Raw genomic sequence first — 12,897 nt, forward strand, 5'->3', positions numbered from 1 at the left:
GGTTTCGCAGATATTTTCGGACTGAGTGATAATATAACAACCAAGTGCAACACTATTGAAGGACTAAAAGAAGAACTAACCCAAATTGCCTGAACTGGATGGGACCTTTATGTGAAGCAACCTCCCCAAAAAGGGCAACCCCACCATGAAAGAGAGATCAGAAACCAGTCTGAGATGAACCTGGCAACAACTACTTTAAATTCTGAATAACAGATACTAACTAGACTCGTGGGTAAAACTGTAAACATAAATTTGCCTGAACTCACTAGAAAACCTCTAGCACAATGTGACCAGTTACCAAACAGTATTTCTGGAATCCTTGATAAAAAGGAGCTGGTTTAAATACCCTTACAGTAAGCCTGATAGACTCAGTGGACTGATAGAAAACGCAGCAAATTTATCAGAACTGTAGCCAAAGGGAGATGTTACTCCTCTAGTGTTCCAAAGCTGAATTATAGAGGGCATACATCACCCAGTTTGTCACATGTTCCGGAAATGACATGTCATCACCCTGGGCCATGGCCCACAACCTGGAAATCATGGCACTTGCAGTGCTGTGATAGTAATGTAGTAGATAGCACAAAGGCACTATTGCTTTTTAAGATGGTAGTAGGCCCGTTAGCCCACAGTGCCTATGTGCAGATTCAGAGGATACACATATGTTATGGTTGCACTCGATGTGGCATTTCTATTTGTTTTGTAACAACATGACCAAACTCTTTTGTTACTGCAACTAGAATTCCTGATAACAAAGTTGTTCTACTTTGAAATGAGCTACAAATGAGTTAAAGGGGTTGTCTCGCAAAATCAAGTGGGGTTATACACTTCTGTATGGCCATATTAATGCACTTTGTAATATACATCGTGCATTAAATATGAGCCATACAGAAGTTATTCACTTACCTGCTCCGTTGCTAGCGTCCTCGTCGCCATGGTTCCGTCTAATTTCGGGGTCTTCTTGCTTTTTTAGACGCGCTTGCGCAGATGGGTTTTCTCCCTTCGGCTCTGCTCGGCAGCATCGGCGTTTTGGCTCCGCCCCCTTGTACGCATCATCGCGTAGCTCCGCCCCATGATGTGTGCCGGTTCCAGCCTCCTGATTGGCTGGAATCGGCACGTGATGGGCGGAGCTACGATGATGCGTACAAGGGGGCGGAGCCAAAACGCCGATGCTGCCGAGCAGAGCCGAAGGGAGAAGACCGCACAGCGCAAGCGCGTCTAAAAAAGCAAGAAGACCTCGAAATTAGACGGAACCATGGCGACGAGGACGCTAGCAACGGAGCAGGTAAGTGAATAACTTCTGTATGGCTCATATTTAATGCACGATGTATATTACAAAGTGCATTAATATGGCCATACGGAAGTGTATAACCCCACTTGGTTTCGCGAGACAACCCCTTTAACAATACAGAACTTTTAGGATCTGAGTCTGAATGTATAAAGGATGGGAATGTCAGGTCAGGAAATTAAAAACGTACGGTAGCGAAAGTCAAAAATTTTTATGTCAAGGCTCCAGAACTATTATGACTTTGGTAAACATTTAGACTGTTAAACAGAGGCACTTCACTGCATCAAAGCTGAAATAAATATTGCAGAACTCATGGATTGACATTGACTTTCAGTAAAATGCCAATCACAAGCTGCAACAAAAGACTCAGATCAAATCAAAAATATACTTCATTAAATTATCATTAAAATCCAGACATGAAAAAAACAAAAAAGCCCAAAAAACGTATGGGTGAGCAGAGTTGAGGACGCCAATATTGTCCACATTATGATTATCAGTAAAGAATAGAGCATAAAGCATAGTCCACAGGTTTGGTACTCACAGACCATTGGGGAATGTCAGGATAGCTTGTTTCCATTCATTCATGGTCTCCAGAGGCTTAGTGACCAAGAATCCTAAACAATCATCAAGGGACGAAAGGGGAAGAGTTAGAGGACCACCAGTCTCCCTACAATGCCCCTACAGTGTTGCTGCATGCAGAGTGGTCATCCTAAAAAGGACATCCCGGCTATCCTGAAGACTCACTGCTGTTATTTCCTTGTCAAGCACTAATACAATATCAATAGACAGAAGTCCTTAAACATCTCCAAATTTCATTCCAAACGCATTTTCTCTTCAGTCAATTTTCCGAAGTGTTCATCAGGGGATATTTAATAAGCCTCAATCAGCTTCACATACCATATTACGCATCCCATCATCTTGAATATCAGCATCGGTTTGTCTAGCCCACACTCCCTACAAGTGGGGCTAATATGGTGTGTGAAACTGATTGAGGCTTATTAAATATCCCCTGATGAACGCTTTGGAACATCGACTGAAACAGGAAAAGTGTTTGGTATGAAATTTGGAGTTGTTTAAGTAACGTGAGGACTTGTCTATCAATATTGTATTAGAGCTTGATAAGGAATTAACAGTAGTGAGTCTTCAGGATCGTGTGGATGTCCTTTTCAGGATGACCACTATTCATGCAGCGACACTGTAGGGGGATTATAGGGAGAGTGGTGGTGAATACACTTTGCCACACATTGATTCGGCATTGGGATAGATCTGGAGGTAGCATCTAGGATACCCTTTTCACCCCACCAGTAGAGATATAGTCTTTTCTACAGGGTCCCCAAACCATTATGCATAGAAGTAGTCTTTGTTGTGTGGCTGCTGACACTACATGAGGCCAAGGTGTGGTACTTGATGGCATGAACAGAGACATAGGAAGGAGACTCAGCTAAGGGCATGCAGCATAAACCTCAGTACAGGAGTCAGGCAAAAGGTGAGAGCTGGCAGACCTGTGGAATACAATAAACAGTCCAAGTTACGGCAGGCAGCTAGCAGAGGAAAAATTCCAATAAATGAAATTTTGGAATAGAGAAGTCAGAATAGTCAGCAACAAGCGGGAGTCGGAAAACCAGGAGTGCACACAGTCTACTCATCAGGTTTCAACAACTGGATCCAAATTGCTTAGGCATTCTCCTTAGGGGAGGAATCCTAATTTAGTCATGGCTGAGAGGGGATCAGTTGGGGACAATTTAACAGAGCATGCATTGGCCCTTCAGTTATTGGGAGTGCATGCATGCCCTATGGGCAGAAGCAAAGGGCTGTGCACTGGGAAAGATGTGTCTTCTGCCGCAGAAATATGAACAGTGACCAACTATAAGCAAAGAGACCGCTAAAACTTAAATGATCACAGCCAAGATTTTTAGACTTCTGAGAATATGTGAGACATAAGTCTCACATATTCTCTTGCACTGCACAGATATTGTCGGCACTCATACCAATCACTAATTTTTCTATATCAGACACCCATACTAGAGCCAAATTTTTAGGAAGTCAATTAACCTAACAGTATGTTTTTGGAGTGGGAGAGGAAATCTATAGAAGCCCTGGAAAAGCATACAAATTCCATACAGATATTACCTCAGGTTGGATGTGAACCCAAGACCCCACACTTAAAAGGCAAGAGTGCTCACCACTGAGACACCATGCTGCTCACACAAGATGAGTGATGCTTTTTAAACTAAAGAAAAAGCAAATCAGAATTTTAAGAACTCGTCCCTTTATTATCCTAAATAGTCCAGCAGAAAAATAATAAATCTTGTACCTATTGTATATTTTAGTATACCCATAAGTAGTGTTGAGTGAACCAAACCAGTAGAGCCCTATTTCGGTTCAAACTTTGCTTAAAGTTCGGTTCAGCATGAACCTAAATCAAGCTTTAGAAGTTCTACCTAGAACTGGGTTCTACTGGTTCAGTTCATTGAAGACTAGTCCTGAACACTGGTGTATAACACTGTCTAAGAGCCATAAAAGCCCTCTATGACATTCTAAGAGTGTTATAGAGGGCTTTTATGGCTCTTAGACAATGTTAGGCACCAGTTTTAGGGGTTTTGGTGAACTTTCAGTTTGCTTCAAACTAATTGGGATCGAACTGAACTTTTTGAAATCTTGGCAAATCTGCTAAATCGAGCTTTGCAAAGGTTCGTTCGTCACTGTATAACATTGTCTAAGAGCCATAAAAGCCTTCTGTGACACTCTCAGAGTGTCATAGAGGGCTTTTATGGCTGTTAGACAATGTTAGACACCAGTTTTAGGGGTTTTGGTGAACTTTTAGTTCGGTTCAAACTAATTGGGATCGAACTGAACTTTTTTAAATTTTGGCAAATCTGCTAAATGGAACTTTGCAAAGGTTCATTCATCACTACTGATATCACTTCCACACAATAAATTACTTTACAAATTATTCGAGATTATTTGCTTTCTACGCTCATCGATTGTTGCACCATCATGTATCACTATTTATTTCCTTCTAACAGGTAATCTGGGCAGGGTGGATTATATCTCGGATTTCGAGTATGACCTCTTCATCAGGCCTGATACATGCAACCCTCGTTTTCGTGTTTGGTTCAACTTTACTGTAGAGAATTCCAAAGAATACCAGGTAAGCAAAATGATCAGAATAATTTCTTGATTTTCTGTATTCAATATCCAAAATATGCGTGAAGCTAGAATTACTCCTCTATGTACTCTCAAGATGTCCTTAAATTCGTTTTTTTACAATAGATTGATTTAGGCCGCTTGTCTTCTATCATAATCAAAGTGTTTATGGAAAGTTGTCATGTCTATATTCGCTGAATTATCTGAAAGCTTTGCTTATGCTGACATTTTTATGCCGTTTGGATACTCTTGCACTTTTTGCTATTTAACTGGAATGAATTGCTCGGATCAATATTTGATAGCATATAACAAATACAATACTTGGCTTGCAATTTTTTCTTGCTTGGTTGACATCTTGCTTGGTGGCAGCTCTTGCTCTAAAAACTCATCTTTTGTAAAGTTATTAGGCAGTGAAAAAGGTAGTTCTATGTGACCTTCCATACCCATACAGTGTGTATGTGCCTTTCAATGTGATTGTCCTCAGGAAGAAAATCAAAGTAATATTGTAGATATTATATCTTTTATTGGCTAACAAAAATAAAGGATTTCACAGCAGGCTTTCCAAATGATTTAGGTTTCTTCATCAAACAATTACATTTTGTTCTACTGGCTAACGCAGTGCCAAACTTTTTGCTTTGTCCCTTTTAAGAAATTCAGAAGTATTTCAAGACTCACTCTGTTCATTGAGAAGTTAAGTCCGAAAGGAAACTTCTCATGTTGATATTATAATATACTAATTTTAGTGATACAGAAACTATGGTAATCCTGGTGAGGGAGTAGTACAACCGCAATGTAATGTTTCTCTATGAGACAAAAAAATTGCCAGTGACCTTGTTACCATCATGGAAAAATGTAATCATGAAAATATTTTTCTGATGGTTGCAAAGTTACTTGTTACTTTTCTTTAATAGAAAACTATAGAAGTAGACATGTCATTGTTACCGGCATGTCAAAAGGTTGTAAAAAGTTTAGTTACCCTTTTACTATTTACTGGATAGGTGATAATTGTTAGACCCCGCAATCACTCCCATCAAGTTTGAACAGAGTGACATCAAACCACTCCTTGCTGTGGCTTGTGGATGGGTGGCCACTAGAGATGAGCGAACGTACTCATTTAAGGCGATTTCGCAATCGAGCACCGCTTTTTTCGAGTAACTGACTGCTTGGGCGAAAAGATTCGGGGGGCGCCGGGAGGCCGGGGGCGGCGTGGTGGAGCAGGGGGTAGCAGGGGGTAGCAGTAGCAGTAGGGAACAGGGGGGAGCTCTCTCTCTCCCCCCAATCCCCTCTGCAATCCCACAGCTCATATTTTTGGATGGACAACACCTTTAACCCCTTCAGTAGCAGGTTTATTATTACCAAGTCATGCCTCACATGACAGGTTTCTTAAATGAGTCAACAATGCAATTTAATCTTGCAAGTATTTGAAAGTGCTGTACTACTTTGACAGTTGGTATTATGGCAGTGAAATCTCCGGGCTTGCTGTGCTGAGTGTGCAGTGAAAACCGTGGAAGATTTCAGATGACAGCTCAGTGCTCTGCACATTACAGCACTAGAGCTGTCCACGGAAATCTTCCGGGGTTTAACTGCATGGTCAGTGCAGCAAGCCCTGGAGATTTTCCAGGCGTGCCACTAAAGGGGTTAATGGTTTTGCTGCACACCCATATGGATTCTTCCAAGCTATCTTGTTGTTCAGGGCCTAGTATATATACTGTATCTCCCAGAATACAATATATTGAACTAATGCAGATGTGAGGCTAGTAATAAAAAAAAAATCTGAATGAATTGTGAATGCAAACCTACAGGAGAATGGACCATAAGACGTGATGTACTGCAACTCAAGGTTATTGTAGCATTATAATGTAAACTTTTTGAAAAGTTACTGAGAAACTAATAGTAGAGTAACATCTTAGGAAGAAAGCTCACAAACTATGTTATGATTTGACTGTTTTTAGCAAACAGAAGATCACATTCAATATTGTTTATTATGTACTTTTTATAGTCTTTTGGTAAACAGATTTTTCAGTCTCGTTGCTTTGAGTTTGCCCTCTGTCTTTTCAAGTCTTCAGGTTGACATATATCACACAACACTGACAAGGTCGTAGCAAGCGTCTACACTGTCAGACCTTCAGTGCTCAATTTTACATCTTTGAAAAACTGTTATGGAAGGAAAGGAGACAAAATGTAATCATATTAATGCACTGATCAATGAACTGTTTAAAAAGGCTGAAACAATAGATTTACTGCATATGTGTACAATGTTCATTTAAGTCAGAACCTCTGAAGAAGTGGGTAAAAATGATCAGAAAAGTTTTTTTTTTTTTTTTTAAAAAGAGCTTGGTTCTTTAATTTTAGAATTTTTAGGCTGTGTTCACACTGATGTTTTTGCCAGTCTGTCAAGTTTTCTAGCTTCTTTACAGTAAGGAGAGTGCTATCTGCAGCTCTATTGTTTTAATAGAAAATAGTGCAATGCTGATGAAAACCTGATCCAACCCATTACAAGTCAAGGGGGTTCATTACACTTTGTCCATACTTGTTTGCAGATTTCCCCCACCTCTTCCTCCTTTATACCTTTTCCTGGGGTAGAGAAATGTGTTGGATAAGGCACCTCTCTTTCTTACCCAAAGCCACGCTCCCCACAGTGTTGAGTAGGGGTAGACTATCCAGACAATTGGGAAGTTGGTATCTCTTCCTCCTCCTCCTATAACAACAACTCGTCAATGTACCTGAGGCGCTATGGTGTCTGTTCCAGTAGGTAGACAACAGGGATGGTCATACTGATCAGTGTGTCATCATAACTGACCATTCTGGTTGCTTCCTCAAAGCATGCTTTGATCTGCAGCCACTCTACAGGCATCAAGTGACCGACCTCTCTACAGTACCTGTTAACGACATATACCATCTGGTACTCCGTGATGACTCTCTGTTGCTGGCTTAGCCTCTGCAATATATGCATTGTGGAATTCCACTGTGTCAGGCATGTCAGAGATATAATGGTTGGGTGGCAGCCCGAGCTATCGTCTCACCTCCGCCAGACGTGAGGTGGCTGGGTGTGAATGTGGAATGTGTGAGCACAGTTTCCTGGCCTTTTCAAGTGCTGTATGTAGACTTGAGTAATTGTTTAGGAAGAGGTACACTACCAGGTTCAACACAGGAACCAAGCAATGTACGTGTGTGAGATTGCCGAGGCGAAGAGCTTTCCTGTTTTCAGATTGTACAGGGGTCAGCCATGTGTTAGCCTGGGCCTGCAGAGCCAACATCAACTCTTCGAGCATGTGGCTGTGCTCCCCTAGACATATTGGTTTTAGGATGGCAATTTGGCGTTTACCACATGCACGGATGTATAGAAGTAAGATTTTGTCACATATGGATATCTGTGCAGATATGGAGGGTGTTGAAAGGTGATATGAACAGGTGGAAGAAGAAAAGGAGGAGGTGGGTGTGAAGGGGCAGACAAGTATGAATTTCTCACAACTCTTAGGGGTACCATAAAACATGGACCACCACTTTCAGCTTCATACCCCAAGGAGGAGGAGGTGGGTGTGAAGGGGCAGACAAGTACGAATGTCTCACAACTCTTAGGGGTACAATAAAACATGAACCACCACTTTCAGCTACATACCCCAACTGATGAACATTGACCCAGTGTGCTGTTATATGGATGTTTTAGGATGTGTAATGCCCTTGGCCATGCTTGCTGGACCATGTGTATGTGGTGCAGGCCAGGGATGGCTTTTTGGGAAAGAAATAGCAGCTGGGCATCTGGTACTGTGGGTTAGCACAGAACATCATGTTGCGGAAGGTGTCAGTGTCCACTAGCCTGAATAGCAACATTTCCATTGCAAGCAGCTGTACAGTTCATGCTTTCAGGCGGTGGAATATAAGGTAGATATCAATGTCAGTGAATGTGGTGGTGATGGCGGTGGCTCAACTTCTGTTCTCCATTTTCCACTTCTGGCTCTGAAGCCTGAAACATGATCATTAATTGTGGAGTTGATAACTGAAGTAGGCGTGCTACTGATCCTACACAAATTATGTGAGAACAGAAGGCCACAGAGTATAGCTTGTATCTTTGTTAGCTGTTCCTGCCTGACACAGTGTAATTGAATTCCCCAAACATTATTGCTAGCTGCGTAAGGGCTGCAAATAATTTGCAGTGGCCGGACTGGAGACTTTGAACGATGTCTGAGGCTGCTGACACGCACTGTGTGTATTTGCTGTTTTCCTTTCTAGCTTTCTTTTTGTTTTATATTAACATATCACCAACTAAGTAAGCCTCAATCTCTGGGAGGCACGATAAGTGCTAACAGAAGGCCACCGAGAATAGCTTGTATCTTTGTGCACTGTCCCTTTTTGGCGCAGCGTAATTGAATTCCCCAAACCCCACTGCTAGCTGCGAAAAGTTTACAAATTATTTGTAATGACCGGACTGGTGACTATGAACAACTTCTGAGGCCACAAACAGAGAACTAAAATGTTACCATGCCAAAGCAGTTGGTCTGTCTGCTTTGCTGCTATATTTATTAACAGCAGCAGAAATCTACCCTCTTCCAATGTACAGACCACATTTCATATAGATATATAAACATGATGCAGCTTCTTTCACTGCTCCCTCCGATAGAAACCCTGTTTAAGTTCTCCGCTGGTATATAAACTTTGGCAGAAATTTTGGTGCATAATGTTGCATTAAGTCACGCACCCGTTTCCAGTTCCGCTTTATCGGAGAAGTTATAAAAAGTGTCTAAAACACATATTAAATGTGGTGCAAAGCACGTTCAGCAATTTTTGGTGCAATTTGCACCGGAAAACAGTCACATTTTCAATAGTAAATCTACTCCTCTGTCTTTCACTGTCTATACCAGCAGGTGTAAATTGCACCCATTCTCTAGATGCGCAGTAATCTGCTATGCAGTGATAAAAATACATTTTCTGTTCACAGCTGTCATAATAAAATCCCTATAAGCTTTGTCTCCACTTTTCTTCTCTATACGCTGCTTATTCTGTGGCACGCAGTATAGAACATAGCTATCGCTCCCACCATATATTAAATGTTATAAAGCCATCAATGTTTTTTACTCTAATTTTCCTTTTACATTCCATCTCTGAAATGTACGTTCATCTCCGGCTATTGTCCTGTTGCTTGGCAACCTTTAAACCATACCTTTGTGGGGGGACAAAGAGCTTAACATGACTCCATGCTTTTCTATCTGATCATGTTACAATGCACTAATCGTATTCACTAGGAAGCATTATTAACAGAAAACTGTGAAAGAGTTATTATGAGCGAGGACCTTTGATTGTGAATGCTCTCACTAGCTGATATCATAGGACAAAAGAATGCTCGGAGCTTCCAAAAACCATAACTTTATGAGTCGATTTTAGGTTACAGTGAAGACTTGCTTCTTAGTCATAGTTCTCAGTAGGATCAGTTTTCAGAAGTTATTCCTCATTTAAAGGGTATAAGAAAGCTTTGATAATATGGTTGCAGATAAAGCAAGGCTTATTCTACAGCGGTGGCGGTCAACCTACCACATTATTGAAGCCCCACATGTAGCCTTAGAGTCTGTTCACACATAGCATATTTGTTACGGAATATCGGATACAGAAGTGCAGTACAATCTTATAGAATATGAGTAATAGCACACCCTGTGTTAGGCTTGGCATTGGGCAAATCCAGGGCTCAAAACAGACTCCCTAATAATAAACTCTGCTATTAGTAATAAACCACAAAAACAGACAGCACACACTAAGAAAGCATGAAAAAAAGAAACAAAAAAAACAAGACAGTCCTGAGCTCTTGCTCACGATCTGAAAGTTGCGAGTTCAAGCCCTGTTGGTTCAGGTAGTCGGCTCAAGGTTGACTCAGCCTTTCATCCTTCTGAGGTCTGTAAAATGAGTACCCAGCCCGTTTGGGGTAATAAATAAATTACCTGAAAGTGTTGCGGAGTAAGTTGGCGCTATACAGATAACAAGATTTTATACAAGATTTAGAGGACCAACCAATTAGTTGATGTAGCAATACCATAAAATAGAGATGTGGTGATACATACCTACTCAGAGGGAAAGGGGAAGAGATAACTATCAACCACAAGAAGATCAAGAAAACCTTTTTTAAATGTGTCTTCTAATATCTTCCTGTTTTTTCCTTTCTTCATGTTTTCATGTTGATGACCTACTGTCGAGTCATGGGCAGTGGCTGCTAATCCTTGTGAAAGGAGGACCTGCCCTGTAGTGGAATGATTCTTTTCTATACATTGCTAGATTGGATTTTGTGGAGCACCAATAGGGCTGGACACCCAGAGGGGTAGATTTGTGCTCATCTCTGTTTTTGTGCTGCCTGGTGGGACTTTTATCTTTAAAGCAGTTGATGTGAAGAAACTTAGGTATCTATTGAAGAGGCTCTAGATGCATGGAGTTGAAGTTAAGGCAATGCTTTGGTCTTGAGAGCCCTATATGGAGCCAGAGAGAAGTAGAATCAGGACTGTAGGTCACTGCAGTACAGTGTCAGTAAATGGGGTTTAAACAACCCCATTTGCTACTCTTGGGATTTTGATCCGAATCCCCTACTGTAGGCGTGCATATTTTTGGGTCCTGCCCTGCCTGGGTAATCGGTGAGTGCAGCTGGTGCTATCTCTTATACTATTGGGTTTAAACAAACAGGGTGCTCCGTTCCTGCGTTATGTTCCCGCTAAGTTAGTTTGCACACACAACATGACTCTCTGTACGCAGACTCCTCTCTTTATTCTCTGGGGATAGCACACGGACAAAGCTGGCTGAAATGAGTCATGCTGTGTGTGTTTGCCAAAGCCGCAAGGACAAAATGCAGAGATGGGGCACCCAGTAAGTATGAAACATGGCTCCCTGAATTCCCCATTTCATCACCTTTGAGTCTTATCAAAATACTAACGACAATCTGTCCATCCGTGTGAGTAATGAGTGGGTTTGTGAGTGACTTACATTCACCACCCTTGATCACATCACAGTGACATCATCACAGGTCCTATACGCAAATGGCTGCTGTCTGTCTAGGTGTTCATTAGTATTCCATAACAACTGAGGCCACGGGGGCTTTGTAGTCTGCCCGTAATCTGCGCAAAGATGCAGGACATTTGATGACGTCACCATCATGTGATAAGGGGCGGAGCATGCAACTTCCTGACTAGCAATGAAGGACCTTTTCATGATGTCACCATCATGTGATCAGGGGCAGAGCACGTAAGTCATTCACTCAAGATGAGAATCCCTGTCATGTGATTGGGGGGGGAGTATGACTGCGATGTCATCACATGTCCTTCATCTCCAGTGCTGTGCTGCTTCTGATCCCTGTTGTATGGGATGAACAATGTATGTAGCAGAGCTGTGTGTGTGTGACATGCATGTAGCACAGCTATTTGGCGCATTGTGCCACCAGAAACACTGGTAATATAATTTCCTAATGATTACTAGTAACATATTATATGAGGCTCAAAGGTGATGACAGGTTCCCTTGAACAGACTTTGCCACATGACTAGAGGTTTTCCTGTCATCAATGCAAAGCAGGGCACTGGTTGACTGGGTGAGAGGTCTTTCATGTCGGTCAGAGAAGATATTGTTTCTCCTCTTGGAGAACGCCAAGTTAACATAAAGTGTCTTATATCCCATGTAGTGCTCCCTGGGAAACTGGGTATGCAAATAAGCTCTCATCCAGTAGACAGAAAACTGACTCTGCACTGAGAAATGGCAAAAAAAAACCAACATCTTTTTGTTGATTGGTCACTTTTCCTTATGGAAAAGCGCATGGTTTGGCCTATAGTACTTTTACATGAGATGATAGTTGTCCCAGCGACTATTATTCCTATGCTTTTACATAGGAGCAATAGTCGTTCTGTAAAAGGAGGCAGAATGACTTCCATTCACCGATTCAAGTTGTTCACAGACTGAGCGCTCCTCGGTCATTGGCTGCATTTACACTGAATGATCATATGAGCAAATGCGGGGGAAGAGAGGCGAGCGGGGGGGAGAGAGATCTCTCTCACTCTCCCCCCTGTTCCCTCCCGCTCTCCCCCGCCACCCCCGCATTTGCTCGCTCATCTCTAGTGGGAGTCCCACCTACAAAACATTTATAGAAGATTGTATTGATAAAATAGAAAACCTCACACGTCATCAATAATTAACTCTTCCTAATAGTGGAGGCTATGATTACCCAAGGGCCATATGCAGCCCCCAGGCTTCCAGTTTTCCACCACCACTGTATTAAAGGATAGGATTAAGTCTTGAGTGGTCTTGTCTTATTAAATGTCATATTAAATTACAGAAGCCCAGGTTTTCTGATAATTATTATTACAGCTTCTAAAGCATGTATGACATAAGAGTTACTAGAAGTGATTAGTTTAATGCGGTTCTTGTAGCTGGCATACGCAGTCATTTGCCCCTACCGTCACCATGTTGCTGAATAGATACAGCATGACAGACAATTAATGACTAAATA

At 41.7% G+C, this 12,897-nt stretch overlaps 1 protein-coding gene across 1 annotated transcript in view; it reads left to right on the forward strand.

Moving 5' to 3' along the window:
* The window catches only part of AGBL4 (AGBL carboxypeptidase 4), a 1,858,614-nt gene that overhangs the window by 229,601 nt on the left and 1,616,116 nt on the right, over nt 1-12,897 (forward strand). Inside the window, exon 3 of the mRNA XM_066594768.1 lies at nt 4,312-4,436. Coding sequence (XP_066450865.1) covers nt 4,312-4,436 — 125 coding nt within the window. The remainder of the gene's footprint in view (nt 1-4,311; nt 4,437-12,897) is intronic.

The sequence above is a fragment of the Eleutherodactylus coqui genome, chromosome 3 (genome assembly GCF_035609145.1).
Source record: "Eleutherodactylus coqui strain aEleCoq1 chromosome 3, aEleCoq1.hap1, whole genome shotgun sequence".
Lineage (NCBI taxonomy): Eukaryota > Metazoa > Chordata > Amphibia > Anura > Eleutherodactylidae > Eleutherodactylus > Eleutherodactylus coqui.